The sequence below is a fragment of the Thalassophryne amazonica genome, chromosome 4 (assembly GCF_902500255.1).
Source record: "Thalassophryne amazonica chromosome 4, fThaAma1.1, whole genome shotgun sequence".
In the NCBI taxonomy this organism is placed as follows: domain Eukaryota; kingdom Metazoa; phylum Chordata; class Actinopteri; order Batrachoidiformes; family Batrachoididae; genus Thalassophryne; species Thalassophryne amazonica.
In genome coordinates this window covers 130,606,746-130,633,316 of record NC_047106.1, presented here as the reverse complement: position 1 = coordinate 130,633,316, position 26,571 = coordinate 130,606,746, and the positions used below count along the sequence as shown (strand labels likewise).

The 26,571-nt window shown below is 41.1% G+C and overlaps 1 protein-coding gene across 2 annotated transcripts in view; it reads left to right on the top strand.

The window, feature by feature from the left end:
* Positions 1 to 26,571, top strand: part of tyw1 (tRNA-yW synthesizing protein 1 homolog (S. cerevisiae)) — a 221,105-nt gene that overhangs the window by 84,365 nt on the left and 110,169 nt on the right. For both annotated transcript variants that reach the window (XM_034168561.1, XM_034168560.1), the window contains exons 9-10: positions 15,812 to 15,864; positions 15,956 to 16,074. In XM_034168561.1, the coding sequence (XP_034024452.1) occupies positions 15,812 to 15,864; positions 15,956 to 16,074 (172 nt within the window). The remainder of the gene's footprint in view (positions 1 to 15,811; positions 15,865 to 15,955; positions 16,075 to 26,571) is intronic.

Genomic DNA, 26,571 nt, shown 5'->3' with positions numbered 1-26,571 from the left:
CTCCACCCGTCACAAAGCCCAGCAGTTGCGTCATGGCTAGTTTCTACCCATCACAGTTGTCATTTTTACACCCAGCGGCCACTTACTCAAAATCACAAAACCACTTACACCAATGTGGCCATTTTAGTCTCAAACGAGGTGTGGTTAGGAACATAGCCAGCGTGTTCATATTGTCTGTCACAAGAAAGTGTTTGTGGCACCAAAAACCAGCTGTAAAGTCTAACACTGTTTTCTTTATATAAAGAGCACAACACTCAGACACTCCTTACATAAACAAATTCATAACACACTTACATAGTTTCCCTGCAATGGTGTGTTAGTTTGACAGCATGTCATGGGCACTGTAGTGGACGGGAGTGGAGCAGGAGGACAGACAAAAACATATTTTACAAGGGTTTCTCGCTCTCTTTTTTGCATGCTAGTGTGTGCTTGCACACCCAACCCCACACACACACACACACACACACACACACACACACACATACACACACACACACACACACACACACACACACACACACACACACACACACACACACACACACACACACACACACACACACACACACACACACACACACACACACACACTCTAGTTCTAGGTACTGTATAAATAAATTTAGTGTTAATATGCAGACATGTTGGGGAAGTGTCGTGACATGGACCCACAACAGGGGGCGTTAATGAAGGGACAATGGAATATCAATCCGGCAAAAGGTGACGTGTGGCAGGCTCGAAGATAGGAGACGTCCGGTGCGAGAAGAGCCGGATCCCACACAGCCCTCACCACCAACGGACCTGAAGAACACCAGAGCCGCCAAGCCCTGCGCCCCAGGTGGCCACTGTCTTCAGCAGTCAGACCCGGTACTGCTGGCAGAAAACAGAAACAGTTCTGGATGAGTGTGAGTTCGCACACTCAGTAGTCCCACAGTCTGTACACAGTTAGGAGGGAGAACCTCCACCTCCAATCACACACTCGTGCAGCTCCTGAGATAACCATTTATCTGGGTGGGGTGGGAGGCGAAGCCGTCGCAATCCACACCAAACGCCAACTCAGCAGACAGGGTATCCGTTCCAGGAAAACGGCTGCAAAAAGAGATCAGACTAATACTCGAATTAAGGTTCAGCAGAGAATTACCTGTATGGTAGAAGATTTCTCGGCGAGGAGGTGGAGTTGCAGTCCGGTCTTTGTAGTGGTGGTGATAGGTGACAGCTGGTGTTGATAGGTGACAGCTGTCACCTCCAGCGGCTCCGCCCTCTGCTTGGAGCCCGCACTCCAAGCAGGGCGCCATCTGGTGGTGGTGGGCCAGCAGTACCTCCTCTTCAGCGGCCCACACAACACAGACATGCCATATTCAGAGTTGTTGCACTGCACTCACATGCACAATGGACGATGCCAGTCACTCTCTGCACGCCGTCGTCAGCAACCAGAGGAGCCTGTTCAGCCACAGACTGCTCCTCCCCAAGTCCAGAACTAACAGGCTGAAAACCTCCTTTGTCCCTCAGGCCATTAGACTGCACAGCTCCTCACTTGGGGGTAGGAAGAGTAACAGGAAGACAGAGCACAGGAAGGAGAGGAGCATTTGTAGCCAGTAAACCAGTAGTTCTGGGATTTATATTTGTATTTAATTTTTTAAAATTGTTTCTTACTTCTACTTTTGATAATCTTTGTGTGCTTGCCCTGTGTGCTGCTATCCAGTTCTGCTGAAACCTCAAGTTTCCCTGAGGGAGTCTTCCCAAGGGAAATAATAACTTTCTATCTAATTGAATTTAGGATCCTCGTATGTGAAGTGAGGTAGCAAATTGAAATATGTGGTTTAAGATACAAAAAAAAAACCACACACAGAGCTCTTGCAGCATGTCATCAGTGACACATGTTGTCGCTGGTGCAGTCATGACATACGTTCCTGCAGGTGACAGCATATGTATGTCAGCATTATACAACCCCTGGCAAAAATTATGGAATCACCGGCCTCGGAGGATGTTCATTCAGTTGTTTAATTTTGTAGAAAAAAAGCAGATCACAGACATGACACAAAACTAAAGTAATGTCAAATGGCAACTTTCTGGCTTTAAGAAACACTATAAGAAATCAGGAAAAAAAATTGTGGCAGTCAGTAACGGTTACTTTTTTAGACCAAGCAGAGGGAAAAAAATATGGAATCACTCAATTCTGAGGAAAAAATTATGGAATCATGAAAAACAATGACATGACATTGACCCTATGTGTCTTTTTGCAAGGAATGTTTTCACAGTTTTTGCTCTATGGCAAGATGCATTATCATCTTGAAAAATGATTTCATCATCCCCAAACATCCTTTCAATTGATGGGATAAGAAAAGTGTCCAAAATATCAACATAAACTTGTGCATTTATTGATGATGTAATGACAGCCATCTCCCCAGTGCCTTTACCTGACATGCAGCCCCATATCATCAATGACTGTGGAAATTTACATGTTCTCTTCAGGCAGTCATCTTTATAAATCTCATTGGAACGGCACCAAACAAAAGTTCCAGCATCATCACCTTGCCCAATGCAGATTCGAGATTCATCACTGAATATGATCATCCAGTCATCCACAGTCCATGATTGCTTTTCCTTAGCCCATTGTAACCTTGTTTTTTTTTTCTGTTTAGGTATTAATGATGGCTTTCATTTTGGTTTTCTGTATGTAAATCCCATTTCCTTTAGGCGGTTTCTTACAGTTCGGTCACAGACGTTAAGTTTTCTGTCTTGACGCTTTGATGTCTTCCTTGGTCTACCAGTATGTTTGCCTTTAACAACCTTCCCATGTTGTTTGTATTTGGTCCAGAGTTTAGACACAGCTGACTGTGAACAACCAACATCTTTTGCAACATTGCGTGATGCTTTACCCTCTTTTAAGAGTTTGATAATCCTCTCCTTTGTTTCAATTGACATCTCTCATGTTGGAGCCATGATTCATGTCAGTCCACTTGCAACAGCTGCAACAGCTCTCCAAGGTGTGATCACTCCTTTTTAGATGCAGACTAACGAGCAGATCTGATTTGATGCAGGTGTTAGTTTTGGGGATGAAAATGTACAGGGTGATTCCATAATTTTTTCCTCAGAATTGAGAGATTCCATATTTTTTTCCCTCTGCTTGGTCTAAAAAAGTAACCGTTACTGACTGCCACAATTTTTTTTTCTTGATTTCTTATAGTGTTTCTTAAAGCCAGAAAGTTGCCATTTGAAATGACTTTAGTTTTGTGTCATGTCTGTGATCTGCTTTTTTTCTACAAAATTAAACAACTGAATGAACATCCTCCGAGGCCGGTGATTCCATAATTATTGCCAGGGGTTGTATGCTGTCACATACTATATGCAGTGAAAGGGAAGTTAGAAAAGTGTGCACTCATGGAACAATCAAAAAACTCTACATACTGCTTCACAGCTTCCCCTCAGGGAGCTTTGGTGGCTGCTTTCTGATGGTGCCCTCTGACATGTTGGCACTCAAATGGTAACTTACCAGAAAAATCGTCACCTGCATTTGAGCGCCTTGGGGCAACTGTTTGTTGTGATTTGGCGCTATACAAGAAAAAAGTTGATTGATTGATTGATTGATTTACTTTCTCAATACCACAGCACTGTGCTTCTGCCACACTCCCATTTAAAAGATATAACAAGTCCTGTAACATTTGGTCGAATTTAAGTTGCTCACATAATATGCAGTTGACTAATGGATGCTGTCAAGCCAACTTCAGTGTGCCCAGTGCCCAGCTCTGTGATCAGATCCTGCACTCTCTATAGCAAATAGAACTCGGACTCACTGCAAAAGCATTTTTGCCATTCTATGCCACTCATTTGGGAACTGTTAACTCTGTGACTCTTAATCTAGTGCATAAAACAACAGGCACATCTGCTTGATACTGCTAAAATATATTTCTGTTATGTAGCTGAATCACTTTGTCATTAAAATTTACTGACTGGCACACCAGCTTCTGCTTAGAACATCTTAAACATAGTTAGTTCAGTCACGTCAGCAAAAATTGAATTAACTTCAAAAACATAAATCATGAATCCAACTTTTTTACTGCAGTGGTAAATATAACCAGAATTGCTTGTGCAGAATTCAGTTTATTTATTTATTTTGTCTTGCCGGTTAACTCATTTTCAAATTCACTGATAAGGATACCTGTGAATGAAGCTCAGTTTACCCCAAAACCTTAACATTTCTTCAGTAATTTGTCAATGAACCTGTTTAATTCCCTTAATTGTAAATTACCTGACTTAAAATGCAAGAAACACATTCAAACCTTTTCTTGGTTTATACTAGTGTCATTAACTGCTGAAATTATACATAGTCTTTTTCAAGCCAGGCTAAGGTGTTGCATGTGGAGAAGTGTGAAGCTGGGGAATGACTTTTTCATTGGCACTTAATGACACAGTGCAGTCCAATTACCCTTAATGCCTCCTTATGTCCTCAGGGTCCAGCCCAACCAACTAAAATTAACATCTTGTCGCACTCCTATAAACTGTTGTTCCTACGGATGTATATAAGTGCAGTGTCTGTCATGAAAATGAGTTCACAGTAAAGAACAGAGTCATGTGTGTGAAGATTTTTTGGAATAAGGAAATTATCCTGACATCACAGGGTTAGGGTCACACATTACCTCCTGTCATGATGATCAGGTGTGGTGTGACCCACTGTTTGTCTTGTGTAGTCAGATTGCTCAAAATTTAAATGGAGTCAGGGATGGATTTTAGCCATGAAATGTGAGAACTATATTATCTGTTCACTCTGGGATTTGTCATCAACATATGCATCAGCTTTTAATGACTTTCTGGAATCGGAAGTCTCTCTTATCTCTGCAGTGACCTTCATGTCTGTGGGTCATTGACTTCTGAAACTGAGAGAGGCCTTGGAAGAGCTTTTGAATTCACAAGTCTGCTGGACAGATGTCTGGTGATGCCAATATCTTTGCAAGAAAAAAAGATTCAAGTCTTTTAGGGCCTCCTGTCTTATTCTGTGGTAGTGGAATCTAACTTGACAAGTGGATGTCTTTCGTACTTGGTCTAGAGGATCCTTGGGTACCACTGGAATGAATTCGTATTAAAAGGATGGTTTCTTGGAGAGACTCAGATGCCTCATGAGGGAATACCAGCTACATCCATGTGGTGTGCTTCTCTGTGCATGATCCAGCACACAACTGCCTTGGTGTTGAAGATCCTATGAAATAGTAGAGAAGCTTGAATCTTCGACTGGACTGAATAGAATAGAATTTATTATTATCATTGTACATGACACCAGAAAAAAATTCTGTGCATGACAATGAAATTAAAAACAATCTCTTAAAAGCACAATTAAAATAAATAAATAAATAACCCTAAACAATTCTACATAAAACCTAGTTAAAAACAATCACAATCATAAAATGGCAGGACCAGCAGTGTTCAGTGCACAAATAGCTCTTCCCACAAAGCTATTTTTAAGTCTGTCTGTTCTGGCCTTAAGTGCCCTGTATCGTCTGCCTGATGGCAGCAATTCAAACAAATAGTATCCTGATTATAGTCCTTGCCTTCTGGAGACAACAACTTGTATACAGTTCCTCTAATGAAGGCAAGAGACAAGCACTGATCTTCTGGGCAGTGGTGACGACCCACTAGAGAGCTTTCCTGTCTATGACTGTGCAGCTGGAAAACCACACATACGGACAGTAGGTCAAAATGCTCTCTTTGGAGCAGCGATAGAAGGGACACCAGCAGTCTCTGTGGCAGATGGTTATTCTTGAGAACCCTCAGGAAATAGAGTCTCTGCTGTGCCTTCTTGATGGTAGCCATAGTGTTTGTGCTCCAAGTCAGCTCGTCTCTGAAATACACGCCCAGAAAACGAAATTCAGAGACCCACTCCACACAATCCCCATCGATGACCAGTGGCTGGATGACTGTTTTCCTCCTTCTATAGTCCACCACCATCTCCTTTGTCTTTGAGGTGTTGAGGATCAAATTGTTCTCCCTACGCCAGACGGACAACTGCTGCACCTCCTCTCTATAGGCAGACTCATCTTCACCAGAAATGAGTTCCACCACAGTAGTGTCATCAGCAAACTTAATGATATTGTTGCTGGAGTGAGAGGGGGTGCAATCATAGGTGTAGAGGGTGTAGAGCAAAGGACTCAGCATGCAGCCCTGAGGGGAGCCGGTGCTGAGGCTAATGGCCGAAAAGATGTGAGGTCCAACTCTCACCCTCTGAGAGCGGTCTGTGAGGAAGTCCAAGATCCACCAGCAAATGGAGTGGGACACCCCCAGGTCCAACAACTTAATCACCAGTCTGCTTGGAAGGATGGTATTAAATGCTGAGCTAAAGTCCACAAAGAGCAGCCTCACATAGCTCCCCTGCTGCTCCAGATGGGACAGAGCAGCATGTAGAGCCATAATGATGGCATCCTCCATGGACCTGCTCACAAGATAAGCAAACTGGTGAGGGTCAAACCCAGGGGGAAGGCAGGTGATGTAGGCCCAGACCCCGGACCTACATCACCTTGTAGAGGCTATGATCCACTGTGTTTGTGACTGGGATTCCTGGGAAGGTGATGGATTCCAGGTTGGCTTGGCTAAGCCTCTCCTCGCCGACCCACTCAGCGCTGCCCTCAAGTTGAGGTCTGGATGAGGAAAGGGGGCAATGCAAGCCCACGGAGACTCTTGTAGATAAGACTCTACAAGAGTCAAGACAGGAGTCAGACTACCAGAGCAAGAATTTTAGCTGAGGAAGCTTCTGCGATTTGAAGCGAAACATCCTCGCGTCAAGCAACCCAATCCAGTCGAAGATTCAAGCTTCTCTACTATGGAAACCACCTGGACAACTGAGAGCCTTCACAGAAACATCCTATGAAATGAAAAAGGGGAAGGGCACATATACATTTCACCTGGTTGTAGAATAAAGATAGCTACTTTTTGAGAAGTGGGGATGGACCATTTGTCTGCCTGGGAGGTTGCCACCCAGGAAGACCAAGGTGGTTCCATACTATGGTGGGTGCAGTGACACGTGGCACCTATGCATAGCTCCAGAAACTGACCTCACCAGTATTAGTGGTAAGTGGGAGATTGTGTTAGTGGTCAGGCGAGTATATTATCTTTTGCATTAATAATACCAGTATTGGCACTGTACAGAAAACTGGCACATTTCACCAAGGTACTCTGCCTGCTGTCCCAAACTGCCTGTGTGTCACAATAGAGCACAGCATGGCAATGATACAGATTACTGGAACAGCGACAACCCCAGCATTAATGTCTGGCAATTAATGTTTTAATTTTCTCAGTTGTAAATATTGTTCAGTTGTTCGTCTTTGAGAAATTGCACTTGAAAAATTTTTCAATACATCATACCATGAAGTCGAGCCAAGTCTGGGAACATGCACGAGTGCTTTGTTACATTAATCACACCACGTAATGACAATTCGAAACCACCCACTCACTCAACTGGTCTAGCCCCAACTCTTGAAAGTAGGCATCCATCTGACACTGCCAGGTGAACAAAAGAACAAAATCATAACCCTGTTGAAAATTATAAAGTAATTAATCTAATCAACACTAGCCCTTACAGGCATAGTTGTCATTCTGAACATGATGTCATTGCTTCTGATAACCCACTGGCAGGTGTAAGAGGGACCACTTGTGATGTTTTTTGTTTGTTTTGGTTTTTTCTCCCCCTTCTAATTGATGTTTAGTAACAGCACTGATAATCGATTTGTTTGAGATACGTCAGTGTTACCCTGATGATGTGGTTATTGATTATGAATTAATCATGTTTTGAGAAACACGTTTAGAAGATTGAAATAAAAGTCAAAGATGGAGTATGTAAACTCAAATTGAATATGATGACTAGTATTTTATTCAACAAATAATGTCCAGTTTGTCTTTAAGGTACCTTACCATAATCTGGTCCCACACTTTTTTTTTAGGTATAAAGCTAATATGGAACCCGCCCACCGACTCCTAGAAAAATGTATTGGCATGCACCCAGGTACCACATAAGTAACTCCCTGATGATAACAAGCTTGCTTGTACTTGAAGCCTACTTTGTGTCTCTGCAAGACTTTAACTCAAAAACCGTGGCTGTACTGCTTAACATCAGGTCGGGTGTGGGAGTGTGCACCTGCGCTGTTCATTGGGGCATCCATCATACTGCAGGACCACCTGGCCTGACACCCAGTCCATACGCACCTCCTGAAAGCAGCATCTATCTGCTGTGGGTAGGTGATGAATGAGTGCCTCTGTGGTCTTTTCTTTTTAATGGGGTCCTCAGTACTGAGCCACTTGCTCAGTGCTTCAGTCATGGTCTGACATTACTGGTTAATAGTTTTGCCACATTACTATATTAACTTACCATATTATGTCTGGACATCCTTAATTTTTCCCGAGTTTGACTCTAGTGTTTTCATACACATTTGTTTACATAAGAAAATCACTAACATTTTAGCTACACACTGACAGAATAAACAGCAGGTTTATATCTCTGTCATAAAAACACGGGTGGTCACCTGAACTGACTGAACAGCAACAAAAGCTGAAACACATTTTACTCTGTGCTACTGCATTTTTGTGTGCTGCTTGTGCTGGAGTTTCACCATGGGTGAGCTTCAAGCTGTTCAACCACGCATTGCCACAGATACACACACACACACACACACACACACACACACACACACACACACACACACACACACACACACACACACACACACACACACACACACACACACACACTAGATGAAGTGAAGATAATGCGTTACTTGAGGCTAATAGTTGTTTCCCCATGTCTGCAGAATTCAAGCCAGAATTTTTATTAAGAATATGCCCAAATGAACTTGTTTCAAAGTCACACTCCATGTCTTTTGGCATAGGAAGATTTGGGTTCCTGCCAGGGCTGCACAATTCACAGCTCGTTGGCAACATTTGGTTATTCCTTGTCATGGCTGAAGAAACGTAGAGTTTTAAAAGAAGTCCCTCAATGGTTTTTCTGCTCCCTGTGCGTTTCTGAGCCTGAACCAGGCAGGGAGACTGAACAGAAGGGGAATGAACAGAATGAACAGACCATAACAACAAGACAATGAACTTACAGTAGTGTTCAGAATAATAGTAGTGCTGTGTGACTAAAAAGATTAATCCAGGTTTTGAATATATTTCTTATTGTTACATGGGAAACAAGGTACCAGTAGATTCAGTAGATTCTCACAAATCCAACAAGACCAAGCATTCATGATATGCACACTCTTAAGGCTATGAAATTGGGTTATTATTAAAAAAAAGTAGAAAAGCGGGTGTTCACAATAATAGTAGCATCTGCTGTTGACGCTACAAACTCAAAACTATTATGTTCAAACTGCTTTTTTTAGCAATCCTGTGAATCACTAAACTAGTATTTAGTTGTATAACCACAGTTTTTCATGATTTCTTCATATCTGCGAGGCATTAATTTTGTTGGTTTGGAACCAAGATTTTGCTTGTTTACTAGTGTGCTTGGGGTCATTGTCTTGTTGAAACACCCATTTTAAGGGCATGTTCTCTTCAGCATAAGGCAACATGACCTCTTCAAGTATTTTGACATATCCAAACTGATCCATGATACCTGGTATGCGATATATAGGCCCAACACCATAGTAGGAAAAACATGCCCATATCATGATGCTTGCACCACCATGCTTCACTGTCTTCACTAGGGTGGAGCTTATTTTTTAACTTAAGAAAATTGGTCTCATCCTCTTAAATTATTCCTCTATTACATAAAACCATATTCTGAAAATATTAGGGCTTTTGGTTAATATTTACTGGTAGCTCAATTGGACTAAAGTTTCATAGTTTTAGTTAAATTCTACATCAAATGGCATGGTATAACTGAAAGTTGGAAACCGCCTGTCTCTCTACCAGTAACATATTCCAATCTCAGACATGGTAATTATAACTTTTTGGACACTGTTGATTCTTAATAACTTAGCCAATGACAAAGTAGTTTAATAATGAATTAAATTGTCTGATATTTTCACTGACTTTCCAAAACTTGGCAATTTGTGAAGTAAACACAATGGCAACAAGAGCAAAATTACAAAATGTTATATAACTGCTGGAATCTACTGTAACAGAGTTAACAGGTTCAAAACTCCCATCAGTTCGCATGGAACTTGGCTTCTTTCTGCACCAACATCTAGAACTGAATAAAATGGTTTGACAAGCATCAGACATTGTAGTGCAGGAGATTTCCCTATTTTGGAATAAAGCTAGAATTCCCATAAGAGACAAACAGCACTGTCAGAAGAAACTGGAAAAAATATTTGAACAGTGGCAACTTCTGAAGAAAAACAAAGAACAGCAGTCAGAAACATAAAATAAAAAGGAAGCTGAATTCATTGTATATATAAATCCATAAATTTGATTGCAATTTCATTGCAATATTTACTGTTGTTTAATGTTTATATTATTAAAGCTTGTATTAAACTGTGTATTAAACTGTTATCCTTTGGTGATTTTTCAAAAGTTTCACTTATTTCTACAACAGGGTTTAATATTTCGCATTCAGTTCAATATAATTGTTATGATCAAACTTTGAGTTCTTTGAGCTACCTCTAAATATTATCATAGGACTCTCAAATTTTACCTATATATTTTTTAACTAATAAAGAAACTTTTTGAGGGGTGAGACCTTAGAAAATCTAAATTGAAAAAAAGAGTTTGGGGGTCGTCTCACAAACTGTCTGCGGCCCTTGGACCCAAAAAGAACAATTTTACTCTCATCAGTCCACAAAATATTCCTCCATTTCTCTTTAGGCCAGTTGATGTGTTCTTTGGCAAATTGTAACCTCTTCTGCACGTCTTTTATTTAACAGAGGGACTTTGCAGGGGATTCTTGCAAATAAATCAGCTTCACACAGGCGTCTTCTAACTGTCACAGCACTTACAGATAACTCCAGACTGTCTTTGATCATCCTGGAGCTGATCAATGGGTGAGCCTTTGCCATTCTGGTTATTCTTCTATCCATTTTGATGGTTGTTTTCCGTTTTCTTCCACACATCTCTGTTTTTTTTTTGTCCATTTTAAAGCAGTGGAGATCATTGCAGATGGATGAACAGCCTATAATTTTTTTGCACCTGCGTATAAGTTTTCCCCTCTCCAATCAACATTTTAATCAAACTACGCTGTTCTTCTGAACAATGTCTTGAACGTCCCATTTTCCTCAGGCTTTCAAAGAGAAAAGCATGTTCAGCAGGTGCTGGCTTCGTCCTTAAATAGGGGACACCTGATTCACAGCTGTTTGTTCCACAAAATTGACAAACTCACTAAATGAATGTCACACTACCATTATTGTGAACACCCCCTTTTCTACTTTTTTTTTTACTAATAGCCCAATTTCATAGCCTTAAGAGTGTGCATATCATGAATGCTTGGTCTTGTTGGATTTGTGAGAATCTACTGAATCTACTGGTACCTTGTTTCCAATGTAACAATAAGAAATATACTCAAAACCTGGATTAATCTTTTTAGTCACATAGCACTACTATTATTCTGAACACTACTGTATTTTAAGAGTTGAAAGACTCGCAGCGCCTCATTCATTCACATTCAGCGTTTAGCACAGACATCAGTCAATTTGTCAACAGTTTGAACGTGATGAAAATAAATCCCATGATCCACCAAGACAAAAATAAAATGAAATAAAATGTTAAATTACTCTTTTGCCTATGTGTGTAGAAGAGATGCCACGCGACAGGGTCCATGTACTTGATGACGCCCTCATCAATTTAAGTGTTCCACCTGCCAAACAAAATGGTTCTGCCTGCCAGGGGTAGAAATGCAAACCAAGCTAGACTTAACCGTTCCGACCCGCACCACTCGGTGGAAACAGGGCTGTCAGCATACACTGGCTAAATCATCAAGGTGTGACAGCTGCATAATTTTTTAGACGTACACCCGCGTATGCCAGCGTTTTTAATATGGTCGGTATACACTGGGTAAATCGTCAAGATGTGACAGGGCCCTTACCGGATGCATTTTAACAATGGGTCGAGAATGTTACGATCTTTATAACATAACATTGAAGATTATTTTCATCTCTATAATAAGCCATTTTGTTATTTTTACAGGCTTACGTATTGTTCAACAAAGGGTAATTCATTTTAGTTTCCTGGTTCTTGGGCTGAATAATAGGTCTCATGACAAGACAAATAGGCCTCCAGTCTGAATGCATGCACAATGGAAAACTACACATTGTGGCTGTGAGCGTAAAATAGTACATTGATAATATAAAATGGGTTCAGGATGCAATATTCTTTCAGAAAACACCAACATTATCAAACACGGATTATTGATTTTATTTATTATTCCAAATATCAATATCAGTGATAAGTCGAATCAAATAGTTTCCTTGAAGTTGTTGTGAAAGTGTAGGAACACGGACCCACAACAGGGGGCGCAATGAACGGACAATGGAGAAGGTAAATAACAAGGTTTACTATTGTGAAACGAGCACAATAAATACAACAATCACAATTTGGGGTCGAATCCGCTGGTGTCGTGTGGGCAGGCTCGAAGGTAGGAGACGTCCGTCTCAGTCGAACCGGAACCACCCAGATCTCCTCTGCCACCGAACCCTGGAAATACTGGAACCGCCAAGTCCCGAATTCCCAGGTGGCCACTGCCTCCGCTCGTCGGATCCGGTACTGCTGGCGGGAGAGAGCAACAACACACAGGTGTGGATGCGACCGCACCCAGTAACGGAGAGGGGAGAAGCCGCCTCCACCTCTTGTCAAAGTACAGCAGGAAGGTGAGTACTTATGCAATGAAGCTATCAGTAGTCAACAGTCCTGAAAAGGTTTAACAAGTTTAGCTGGTTGTTCAGAATATAAATGCAGAGAATATTACCTCAGTCTTAGGCGATATCTCGGCACTGAGGTGGAGACGCCGTCCTCCTGATATACCTCTGTGCTGAGTGGAACAGCTGTGTCTGGTGATGGGTGACAGCTGTCACCCAGGCTACTCCCATAAGGCGGCAGCGCCCTCTGGTGCCTGGAGCCCGCACTCCAGGCAGGGCGCCCTCTGGTGGTGGTGGGCCAGCAGTACCTCCTCTTCAGCGGCCCACACAACAGAAGTCATTTCAAAAAGTGGTTATCTCATCATGTTCCCTTCTGGGAACTGTATGCACCACACCCACCTTGGCTCAGAAGTATCAAACACTGCTCTGGTCATGATTGAAATCCAGCGCTCAGCCTTCAAGCTGTAAGCTGCATGCTTTTGTTGCCTGACAGACGGTAAACATCAGTTATTCTGCTGGAGGTACAATACATGATGGGAAAATATGTGTCTTGATTGTTTTAATTACCTTTATACAATTAACTGCAGGAATAAGGCTGACAAAATATACTTCTGAAACATGTGGTCCCACCTGTGACTGTTCTTTCAGAAATCATCTTTAAATGTTGCTTTGTGTTGCTCTCACACAAACCTCTATAGCAGGGGTCTCCAACCCTGTTCCTGGAGAGCACCTGCCCTACATGTTTTCCATGTACCCCTGCTCAGGTCACACCTGATTTTTTTAAAAATTGGTGTTTTCCAGGTTTTGATTGGCTGAGGACACCTGATAGAGTTAATTATCTGGGGGTGTAACAGGGAGGGTTAGAAAGCATGCAGGGCAGGTGCTCTCCAGGAACAGGCTTGGAGACACTGGGTCTAAAGTCTGGGGAGGGTGAAATATGCAGTTTACCAGCACCACAGCAAAAATCTGTTGTTATATTAAAATGTTTTATATTCTTCATGGTATGATCCAGCTCTGACTCATGCTCGAGTGATATAGACAGACAAACAGAGATAACATTAATTTACAAAATGGAAGTGAATCCAAGAGATACCACTTTTGACCATTTATCTGCTGACCAGTCAATGAAATGACTAGAAGGCACACAGAGAGTGCATACCTCTGTCAAGGTCACATTATTGCTTAAAATGTCTTCTGGATCATGGATCCAAAATATATTCCAGATGAAATTCAAAATAAAATTTATGCTCACCAGATTTCATCAACATCCTCTCGTAACCTTTTGACTTAAATTTTCCTGTATGCCAAACATTATTCTAGATCTCAGTTCCACAATATATTCCTTATCACCTTCAAGTGTATCCGGGATCATTATTACCTGCTCGTCAAATTTAATGGAAATATGTTCATGACTGTTTGAGTTATCCTGCTAACAAACAAACAAACAACAGACAAACACTGCTGAAAACAATGAGGGAATAAATTTAGATTTTTCCTGGTGTGATATTGTTGATGAAAATCAGACATATTCTTAAAACTCCTGTGTAATGTCTCCATGAGTTTTAATGCAGTGCGGTGAAGAGTGTTGATTAGTTTCATTGGTTGATTGGTTGACTGGTTGGTCTTCAGTGTGGCTCAAGTGACACAAATTTAAAACTTTCTTTTTCAGTGTTATTGCTTCCGTGGCACAGTAGTGGCACATGTTGGAGTGTAGTGTTTGGTCCTGTGGCGTAGTTTCAACCCAGTGAGCAACAGCTGCTAATTGAAGCTTATAAGCAAACAAAACCCATATGACTACTGTAATAAGAGTGAAAGAAGGTGGCAATCAATAGCAGACCAATTGAATGTGTATTTAGGCTAAAAATATACATTGTAGACACCTACGATGGCATATTAGGGCCATTATAGGTAAAATAAATATAAAGCTGTGGGAGGCACATTATATAAGAAATAATGGCTTTCCATTAATCTCCAAAAGGTTTCAACAGAGGAGGGGTTGGGATTTGAAAGAACATAGTAGCTCTTTTCCATAAATGCTGTCTTAGGATTTTCTTTATTGTGCTCTGAACTGATATTTTAAGTAAATTAAGGGTTCTTCTGATTCTAACCAAAGGGGGGAACCTCCTAATGACATTTCTGAACGAATAAACAACTCAGTTTTAACATCATTTTCACTTTTTCAGGTACTTGAATGATAATTCTGCAAATGAATAGTTGCATGCAGGCATGTAGTCCCCTGAGAAAGCCCAAAACTCACTTTTCCTTTCTTAGGCATTGAGGTTTGGGGTTTATTAACATTTTGGATGGACTGAGAGGACTGCATTTGTTCAACAAATAAAATTCAGTCTCAGGAGTACAACTTGCTAACTAATAATTACCCATGCAGTATTGATAAATGGAAATTCTGGAGTCAAAAGCAGTTTTTCTTTCAAACTTTACAGAGCTGTACACATGAAGCTTGCTCTTATAAACACTGGTCATTTTAATTATTTAGTTATTTGTAAGATGTTTAAGGTAGGGGACTCAACAGCTGCTAAAAATTCCCCAACTTCACCATTTGTAGATTTCAGATCAGATCATAAAGTGCCTCTTGAAATGTTGGAACTTTAAAAATAATCTCTTCCAAATTCTAAAAGCAGCCCTGACATAATGATAGTGTATGTCTTGAGCAGATTAAATGATGCCAATAAAACTACTCCCTTTGATGGAGACATGATGGAGGATGTGTAAAAGCCTCAGAGCTTTATTAGGTTTTTGTCCAAAAGTGGCCATTTTTAACTAGTGCCATGATGCTGTGGTAATATGATGATGAGTAGAGAATGAAATTGAAACATTTTATCCTCCTTTTGTGCATAAAGCAATTACTAAGTATGAATGTTAAGCAGGGCTTTGTAGATAGAAGAACACCGATAGAAGGTGTAATTATGACCATTTGAACTGCATATATCCTGCATATTTTTCAACAGAATTTAACAGTTGCGGATCTGGGTCAGAAGTGTTTATTGAGTCTTATATGCAGTTCCTCCTCTGTTTCTGTCTTTGTGTAGGGTACAGACTCATTGGAAGTCACTCGGGGGTGAAGCTTTGTCGTTGGACCAAGGTATTGTCTTTTACCCATTCTCAGTAAAACATCACACAGTTTGAAAAATTGAATGCATAAATCATATTAACGCGGTTGTTTCTACTTTTAGTCGATGTTACGAGGCAGAGGAGGCTGTTATAAGCACACCTTCTATGGTATTGAGTCTCACCGGTGCATGGAAACCACCCCCAGCCTCGCATGTGCGAACAAGTGTGTCTTCTGTTGGAGGTATGTACCTGAAGCACAAGACTCCCATCAAGTCCAGCTCTGCATTAGTGCCTTTTCCTCACGGCACAGCCAGTGGGCTTGACGACACTATGTGTGGAAAGTCGGTCAGTCCGTCAGTCATGCGATATTTTTTTGTGAACAAGATTGCGTCAACTTTACTGACCTGATTTGTCACCAAGCTTTGGAAAGTTTGGGAAAGACTAAGGGCCTCATACTTGGAATGTGCAGGTACAGGCTGCACACTTGTCTTGCACGAGACATGGTGAATTTGCAACACCAGCCGTGCCATCACATCTCCTCTCCTTTAAAAAAAAAAGAGTGCATTAGATTATTCGGGGCGGGGGGTAAATCACATTGAAATGGACTAGAAATCAAACCACAGCTGTTTTGCATGGCCGTCATCCAGACCATCATTCCACTCCACATCAGTGTGCACACTTTTTTATACCCATGCCACTTTGCTCAACTTTGCCACACTGATATTTCTTAGAACTGTTCAGTAAGGGTGTAACGGTACATGTATTTGTATTGAACTGTTTCAGTACGGGACGTTCGGTTTGGTACAGGGCTGTACAGGGGTGAGTTCGCGTTGCATGTGTTTACATTCAGTGTTGCCAACTTAGCGACTTTCTCGCTAAATCTGGCGACTTTCCAAACCCTCTTAATGACTTATTTTCTTAAAAGCGACTCACAACAAATCTAACTACTTTTCCTGGAGTTACCGGAGACTTTTCTGATGTTTGGCGACTGAAAGTGAAAGTCTCTGCGGCAGCAGGTCTCCCCCTCCTCCGCTGACCGCTGCAGCAGTAAAGCACTGAGCGGAGTGATATCTGCAATCCTCCTCACTCACACTCGTTCACCCTACTGACCTCGTTTGCTGCGTTGTGATTAAATCGTCCCCAGACTTTGAGAAGCCCTGGCCTTGAGAAGTTATTTTATTTTAATAAGTGATGGCCAATTTTAATGGCAAAATAAATAAACAAACCAAGAATCAAGTTTATTTGTGGTTCTAAATATTTTAAAGGTGGTTTTATTCACTTTTTTGTCTCTCCCACAATGTTTTTTGTTTTCAAAACTTTATTGAAAAAGATATATTAACAAACATTAAACGAACAGTTAATAGAAAGAGATCGAAAATAAAATAAATTGCACAAAAGTAAAGGGATTCTTTAACATTAATTCTCTTTAAAAATCCTTGTAGCGTGTGACAGTTTTGGACAAGTTAATTTTTCTGGCAAAAAATATGGAGGTTGAATAAAATTGACAGGGCTTCATGCTGGAACTGTTGTGCTGCACTTTACCTGTGGAAAGGTTTTGTTAAAAACTGTTTACTAGGAATGTATTTTTTATAATATTTCATACATTTGTTGTTTATTTGAGAACATTTTATTTAACTTATTACCAGGCAACACTTTGCAGTTATTTTATTTTCCTATTTGTATAATGTTACAATAAATTGTTGGTTTAAACAACAAGCAAATTTAGGTTTTACGTTTTGTTCCCATACTGTACCGAAAATGAACCGAACTGTGACCTCAAATCCGAGGTATGTACCAAACCCTAATTTTTGTGTATTGTTGCACCCTTATTGTTCAGTACTAAGAAATATCATTGTCAGTGTAAAATACTTCATAGTACTGAAGTCTTTTACATTAACAATGTAAAAGTCCTTTACATTAACAATGTAAAAGAGCACAGTCAGCAGAATTTTTAGGATGCAGAATCATGATGCATCATTTTCATTACGAGCCTTGAGGCTGCGGCGCTGTCCAAAGTGCTGAAACAGTGAAACACCGCTGTATCAGCCATTTGTGGGTTTTTTCTTTTTTTTGTTTGTTTGTTTTTTGTCACTTTATTTTGTTTTGTATTTTGCACAGTAGGTGGTGGTAAAGAGGTGTATCAGGTGGATTAAATAGCAGGCACATAGCAGGGTGCGGGAGAACCACACAGTTTTTACCGCTACTGCTTTCAATTCCTTTTTGTTTTTTGGCACTTGCTATTTTAACTAGAAATGTTTACAGTTATTAAAGTAAAATAAATAAGACTGTTACCCAGTTTTAACAGCGACTTTCGGAAATTCATTGAAGCGTGTTTGAAAACGGATCTCTCCCCTTGCCCAGCTGAGTGACTAAATGCCATAGTCACTACAAAAGTAAAAACTCTGGCTTCATTGAGAGAAAGCAAAACGGTGGTCACCTGGAGCCATCATCACATCAGTGGGAGGTAAGGTACCAGGTTGGACTGGAGGTCCGATGTGGAGGTCAGTGTTGGCTCGATCTGCAGACATTCAACAAGAAATGCTTGTTTTGAAATAAGCAAAGTGTCAACGCTGGTTCACAGTTTGCTGTTTCTGTTGCATTCAAGTTCCAGTGCTTGTGTTGGTTAATTGATACACACAAATCAAAGGGATTCTGCTGTGAGCCTGTGAGCCTGTTGGTGAAGTGTGCAGGCAGATTGAGCTTTGCTTGTTAATGCTGCATTCATGCTGAAATTTGTGGGAAATGGATGAAACTCAATGTGCCGCTGTTGAAATTAAGAGCTCAACCATGCAAGGTGTTACTGTTGAATCAGAGTTTGAAGAGGAACAATGTGATGTCATTGAGAAAAGAATAAGACCAACTCTGAAAGGAATTTCAGTGGTGATTGAAAGGCTTCAAAAAGAAAGGAGTTGTCATTTCAAACAAGTGGAAAATTAAAATCCAAAATTAACACTCTGTTGACTTCAGAGTAAAATGTTAATGTTGTGCAACAAGATTTAAAAAAGTTCAGAAGTTTGTGTCAAAGTGCTGCTGAAGCGCACAACACATTGCTTATTGAATTTCCTCTTCCTGAGGCAGAGCAAAGAAAACTAAATTCCTGGTTTCAATTAAAAAGGGCTGGAAATGATGGTTTTATGGAAGAAATATCAATCTGGTTAAAGAAACAAGGGATTTCATGTGATGATGAGGGTGAAAGTGCAAACGTTGAACCTGTGATGGATGATGATGATGTTGGTCCTGGTGACAGCATATCTAATATATCAAGTTTTAAAAGTGCCATCTCTCATACACACAGGACGTAAGACCAAAGATAAATACGAGGACACTCTCAAAGGAGAAACATCAGTCTTATGGACTCACAGAGGTACTGGATCTGAACCAACAAACAACTCAAAGGCTTCAATAGTCATATGTTTTTACAGCTTCTATGGCCAGACCCCCTGAATCTGTTGCTGCAACAAAGGCTCATGGACAACATGATATACAACAAAGAGTTTCAAAAGTGCAAATATAGTATCTTAGGATACAATGTGTGAGCTCATGCAAAAGCAAACTGAAATAAATGCCATGCACGTACAACAACACATGTCAAATGCCTTACCATAAAAAGACATATCACCATTTGATGGAGATCCATTGGAGTTTATTTCCTTTATTAGAGCCTTTGAACAGTGTGAAGAAGAAAACTAGCAGCTATCAACACTGTTTGTATTTCCTTGAACAATATACCAGGGGGCAGCCAAGAGAACTGCTAAGGAGTTGTCTGCATATGACAATACCTCAACAGGGGTATGAAACAGCAAAATGTCTTTTGAGAGAGTACTTTGGAAATGAATATAAACTGGCAACGGCTTACAACCCCAATACCAATGAAGTTGGGACGTTGTGTAAAATGTAAATAAAAACAGAATAGAATGATTTGCAAATCCTCTTCAACCTATATTCAGTTGAATACACCACAAAGACAAGATATTTAATGTTCAAACTGATAACATTATTGTTTTTGTGCAAATATTTGCTCATTTTGAAATGGATGCCTGCAACACATTTCAAAAAAGCTGGGACAGTGAATTTTGATGATGATCCAGTACCACAGACATTTCTACAGCAGTGGAGTAAATGGTTGGCAGATGTGAAGAAACCAGAAAATTTTAAGGTTGATCGCTGCATCAAGCCCAAGAATTTCAGAGGTTCTTTGCAAGCATGACTGCATCACTTTGCTGACGCTAGCAGTTACAGCTATGGCACAGTGTCCTACCTGAGGTTAGAAGGTGAGGATCAGAGAGTACAGCTTGCTTTTATGATGGATAAAGCGAGAGTTTCTCCTTTGAAGCAGACGATTCCATGCCTTGAAGTTGCTGGTGCTGTGCTAGTTGTTAAAATCGATAACCTGTTAAAGAAAGAGCTACCTCTCAAGTTGGCCAAGTCATGTTTTTGGATTGACACGCAGACGATGTTGAAATATATTAAAAACGCAAGCAAAAGATTTCTTACCTTTGTGGCTAATAGAGTGGCATCTATAAGAGAGGTTACAGATGTTATGCAGTGGAGATATGTCAGCTTGCAGAGCAATCCTGCTGACGATGCCTCCAGAGGTTTGACAGTTGAAGGCCTCTTAGCATCTAGCAGGTGGACCACCGGCCCCAATTTTCTGAGAAAGCCAAAGGAGGATTGGCCCAAGTATTTGGTGCTGCAACCCATCTCCTCAGAGGATTCGGAGGTCACGAGGGATGCAGTGGTTAAAGTCATCATCTCTGAGCTTGACAGTGCAACTGCCAAGTTTATGAATTATTTTTCCTCATGGACAAAGCTTAAAATTTCAGTTGGCTGGATTCAGGTTTTGAGATAGAAAGAAGTTGTTGCTACTTTAGCTGCTGCTGGCTCCTCCGTACAAGCGAAAATGGTGGAAAGAGAGGTGAAGAAGGTTAAACGTGAATTTGGTTGTCTACCTTTAACTGTTAATGACCTCTCCAGAGCAGAATCTGTCATTATACGTGTCAGACAACCTTCTGTGTACAAGGAGGAAATATCCCTTTTGGAGAGTGGCGCATCAAGTGTGAGAAAAGGCAGTGATACTTATGGACTAGATCCTGTGTGAAAGGATGGTTTGTTGTGAGTGGGTGGAAGATAGATAGATAGATAGATAGATAGATAGATAGATAGATAGATAGATAGATAGATAGATAGATAGATAGATAGATAGATAGATAGATAGACCTTTATTGTCCCCAGGGGGAAATTTGTTTTCACAGCAACTGTCACATAAAAACACATATAGACACAGAACACCCATACAGATGACAAGTGATCAGGACATGTTATAAACTGTTTAAAACTGCTATGGCAGAAGGGACAAAGCTTTTACTAAAGCGCGCCCGCTTCCACTTCAGAGTTCTGTACCTGTGACCAGAGGGCAGCAGGCAGAAGTAACAGTGGAGAGGATGATCAGAGTCTGTGCTGGTTGTCCGGGCCATGCGTAGGACTGCCTTATTGTTGAGTTGTGAGAGTTCTGTGGTGGGCAAGCTGATGATTCTGGATGCTGTGTGAGTGACCTTAATAAGTTTATTTCTGTTGGTGATGGAGAGCATATTGAAGTAACAAGGTGAGCAGTACAGAAGGATGGGGTGAATGATGCTGGAGTATAACAATAACAGGAGTTTTGGGATGACAGAGAGGGCACGGAGCTTACGAAGGATATGAAGTCTTTGCTGGGAACGTTTATGGATGTCAGTGACATGTTGATCAAAAGGTGAGCTTATTGTCCAATATGAGTCCGAGATATTTGAAATGATTGACACGCTCAACTGTTTTGTTATGAATGTTAATGGGGGCCAAGTCCGGGGTGTGTGATTGAGTATGAATCAGTAGCTCCTTAGTCTTGTCCACATTAAGCTCCAAGAAGTTATCCGAGAAGTAATCCAAGGATAAGAATTTGGGTATTTCTTAAATGTTCTTATTGGTATAGTGGATGATATACAGAATTTAATGTAATCTGTGATTACTGAAATTCTGTGCTCCAAATCTCCTTCAAAAATCTTGCAGTCTGTGCACGCAGTGGAGCCCTGCAGCTGTGCAATTGCGTCCTCTGACCAAATGGGGGCGCTGTAGGTTTTAGAAGAAGACAGAAGACTCAGCAGGGTGGCCTTACCTGAAGAACAGAAACATCCTGTAATACTTTCCAAAGGTCAACATGTATCCAGTCTCATCTTGCAACATATATACCAACAAGTTGGGCATGCTGGCAGAAACCACATGCTCTCAATATTGCAAAGAAAATATTGGATTACAAGCTCTTTCTTCTGCAAGAAGCTCTATAGGATCGTGATGTTGGATAACCTTCTGCCAAAGGGGATCGGTCTCAGATCTTTATACACTGCTCTCTCTGAAACCTGGCCAGTGTGGACAGCCAGCTCATACCTCAAATGGTTGAAAGTAAAGAAGCGGAACATAATGAAGAGGAACACAAAGAAGATTGGACTTTTATGGCTCCTATGATGTTTAAATTGTTTGTAATTGTTTTCTTCCTTCACAATTAGGGACCGGAGTGAAAGAGCCATTTGTGGGGTTTTTTTTTTGGGGGGGGGGGGTTTTTTGGTCACTTTATTTTTGTTTTGTATTTTTGCACAGTAGGTGGCGGTAAAGAGGCGCACCAGGTGGATTAAATAGCAGGCACAGGTGATGTGGGCTTTTAATTAGCTTGGGTGCGGGAGAGCCACACAGGTTTTACCATTACTGCTTTCACTTCCTTTTTGTTTTTTGACACTTGCTATTTTAACTAGAAATGTTTACAATTATTAAAGTAAAATAAATGGGAATGTTACCCAGTTTCAACAGCGACTTTTGGAAATTCATTGAAGCGCATTTGAAAACGGATCTCTCCCCTCACCCAGCTGAGTGACTAAATGCCATAGTCACTACACCTGCTATGGGTCTGTGCTGCATTATAGTGCAGTGCTCCAGCACTCATCACTACGGCGGTCATGTCCGATCACATTTCCTCTCATTTAAATTTAAAAACTTTTAATTTTAATTTTTCCGCAAATCTGATTGGTTAATTGTGTGAGATTTCAGACCGTATAATATCGTGATAACGGTGGCAAAATATTCAACCATTTCTCATTTGGATGTATTACTCCGCACCCTGACTGGTGTTTTGATGAGATGTCATTCCTGTCAACAGGCCAGACCTCCGTGTAACTGCACATTTGCACGCATGTGCAATATTGTCGAGATGCGGTGCTATCAATTTATGCAGCAAGACACATAATTCGACAGAACACTGGCTGCACACACCGCTACGCAGATGTCACAATGGCGCTGTTAGCTGAGAGCGAAAGAAAGTTGTGTACAGACGATGCTGCATAAATGGGTAAATTTAAGCTACCATACGAAAGTATTGATGTGGATTCTGTTTCATATTTGATGGATTTGATGGATTTTCTCATTTGATGGATTACTCCTGAACGCTGTTGGAGTGATGCTGCCTCATGGTAAGCCTCGCCGACCGAATTACCTACAGAAAAATAAACCATGCAGACAATGGAATTGGATTAGAATGGGAATAACTCCCTTGTGTCTGATGATTTGCAGACATTCATACTGTTATATGGTCGCAAATATCCGTTTTACTGGCTCTGCTAATGCGTCACCGGTAAAGCTCAATTTGCAAACGTGTAACCAGCATGAACATCCACAAATCATCATACACAACAGGGTTATTCCCTAATTGACCTCACTGCTGTCATTGGGGTGGATTTCTGATTATTCAGGGATTCAAAGTGGAAAAACCATGTAATTTCCACTTCTCTAGCCAACGGGCAGGCATTCGAAGCCTGAGAAACCATGTTGTTTATACGCTGCTAGGATATGAAAACTGAGCAGCGATTGGTTCATACGGTCATGTGGGGTTCCGCTTCTCATTGAAAAAATTAGAAACATTTTTTTCTCAGGTTTATATCTCACTGCTGTGTAGACTTTTTGAGCTGAACTCTGTTAAACATACTTTTGTATATTTTTAACAAAATTACTACGTAATTTACACAATTACATAAAATGGCTCTGCGGATACGTTGTTACTCAGCAGAGTTCAAGCTAAAAGTCGTGAAAGAAGCAGAAGAGAAGGGGAACCACCATGCCACTCAGACTTTGCTAGTTGATAGGAAACACATCGGGAGTGGTGTAGGAACAAGGATAAGCTTGTAAACCTGGCTAAAAACAGCAAAACAGCTGCCTGGTGTGGCGAGGAAAGTTCGTTAGCAGGACATTAAAGAGGAGCTGAGAAAATGGTTCCAGGAACGTCAAGCGTTGGCGTGACAGGGAGAGGTCTGAAATATGAAGCAAAACTCCGACAATAAATAAAGCCATGCGAGTTTTGAAATTTTTTGGGCGGCAGCCCAAGCAGTCGGTGAGGAAAAAACAAGTGCCCAAGGGCAGTTTCTTTCCGTAAAACAATTAATCCAATAACTATGGCCTAACCTATTCAAAGTGAAATTCACCAGAAGGTGCACTGCACGATGGCATGACACAGATTGGGAGGAGGATCATTAACATGAGCCTACTGACTTGACTGAATGCATGCACAGGGTTGACACAGGCCACCCATGTCAGTCACTTGATTCAATACCCAGGGGGTGGTGACCAAGTGGTTTGTGCGCTTAGTTTCAAGGTGGATGGTTCCAGGTTCAAACCCCTCCCCTGCCACATTTCTCCATGTAATGTGGAGTTGCATCAGGAAGGGCATCTGGTATAAAACTAATGCCAAATTAACATGCAGACCCACCTTGGATCTGCTGTGGCGACCCTGGGTGAAAACAAGGGAGCAGCCGAAGGGACATATATATACTAGATGACTACCCGCTCCAGGCTGGGTTTGATTCAGAGACTCAAATGAAAAATTAAACTTCACCAACAAAGCTATAACCCCAAACAGATCCAGTAATGCCAAGCTTTGACATTACATTATATGGGCAGGGGTGGTGGCCAAGTGGTTAGTGCACTTGGTTTCAGTGCGGAAGGTTCCCACCTCAAACCCCACCCCTGCCACATTTCTCTACATTATGTGGAGTTGCACCAGGAAGGACATCCGACGTAAAACCTGTGCCAATTCAACATGCAGAGCCACCTCGAATTTCCCGTGGTGACCTCAGGTGCCAAACAAGGGAGCAGCCCTTACTTAGGGACATACTTTTACTTTACATATTTCACATTTAAACATTTTGTTATGGTGTATAAGATGTCTTGTTTTTTTTTTCCTTGTTTTGTTTTTTTGTGGAGTACAGTAGTTATGCGGGCTCTGCTCACTTAGACAGACGTGGGACATTCCCTTCATCTTTCTTGGGATGGATCAAAGAGTAGTAGTGTTAGTTGCAGAAAGATGGCATCCCTGGTTATGACAAATTTTGACTTTTTTTCATCCCAGTCAAACTACAGTGTATCCAGAAACTATTCACAGAGCTTCACTTTTCAAGAACATATTTACATGTTTCTGACTCATGACTCATGGTCTTAAAATGATGATGTATTCCGTACCTGATGCCGTGTATTGACTTCTTCATGTACAGACTGCCATCTGCTTTCCTCAGTCCAGCGAAAAATCGCGACAGAAATTTGCCAAGCTCTTCATCCGACAGCACTTCTACTTCAGCTAGAGATGTCCCAGCGAATACTGCAAATGCCGCCAGACAGCTTACGGCATGCTGAATTTGTTTTTTTTTTTGTGTGTGTTAGAAGAATGACCATTGTCAATAAGCTCGTTCAAATTGTTGTCTGTCACCAAAACAAATTAAGCGCCGTCGCTGTGTCAAAGGTTGTGCAAGTGCTAGTGTGAGCACACGGTCCGTCAATGCTTGATTGCTGCATGCACGCAAACGCAATATATAGTGTTTTTAGAGTAAGGTGGTTGCGGTGTGCAATGGTGCAAAATGTATGGAACCGGTAAATGGAACAAAATGGCAAATGGGACGAATGATCAATGTCACATGACATACAAACCACCAATCAAATGATAAGGATGTATTTAGGCGTTAGACAATGCCTTCTCTTTCCCAAGGATGTTAATGGTTCACAAACATGACTAATGGGCAGTAAAACTGCAACATGGTATGGAGTCTACTGATTCACCTTGAAATTGTTGAGGAACTGTCCATTTTAGTCCCCTGAAGTCCCATTTGTAGAGAAAACTGAGGAAGAAAAGCCATGGTGAGAATGTGCTATGTTGAGCTGTTCCCCTGTCACAACAGATATGCCAGCCTCTTGTAAACCGTATAGAGTATGTGGGATGATGGGGAGTAAACAATTTTTAGCCTGCCATGTGTTGTTACAGCTTTCTTCCTCCACTTCAGAATGCATTAGATTTGCTGGTCAAGGGAAATATGTGCTGTGAGTGTGTGCATGTGCGTATGAAAGACACATTCACAAGGCCTCAGGATTTGTTGTTTTGACACCATATTTAGTCAGTAATGTGTGTATAGTTTTTTTTCTTTGTTTCTTTGTTTTTGCAGTAAACTTGGCTCTCACTATTTTTTTATATTTGTTTACCTCACCATGAAGTAGAAAGAGGGTATTGTAATGGTCAATCCTGTCTGTTGGCATTGTCTTTGAAATGCAAAGTGAAATTTCAGTCAAACTCTTTGAGGCACACTCAAAGCAAGCAGAGAAAGGCCTGGCCTTGGACAGCAAAGCCAATGATTCCACCAGGAAGGGATGAATGATGGAGTTGAGCTGTCTGGTTGGCTGCTCC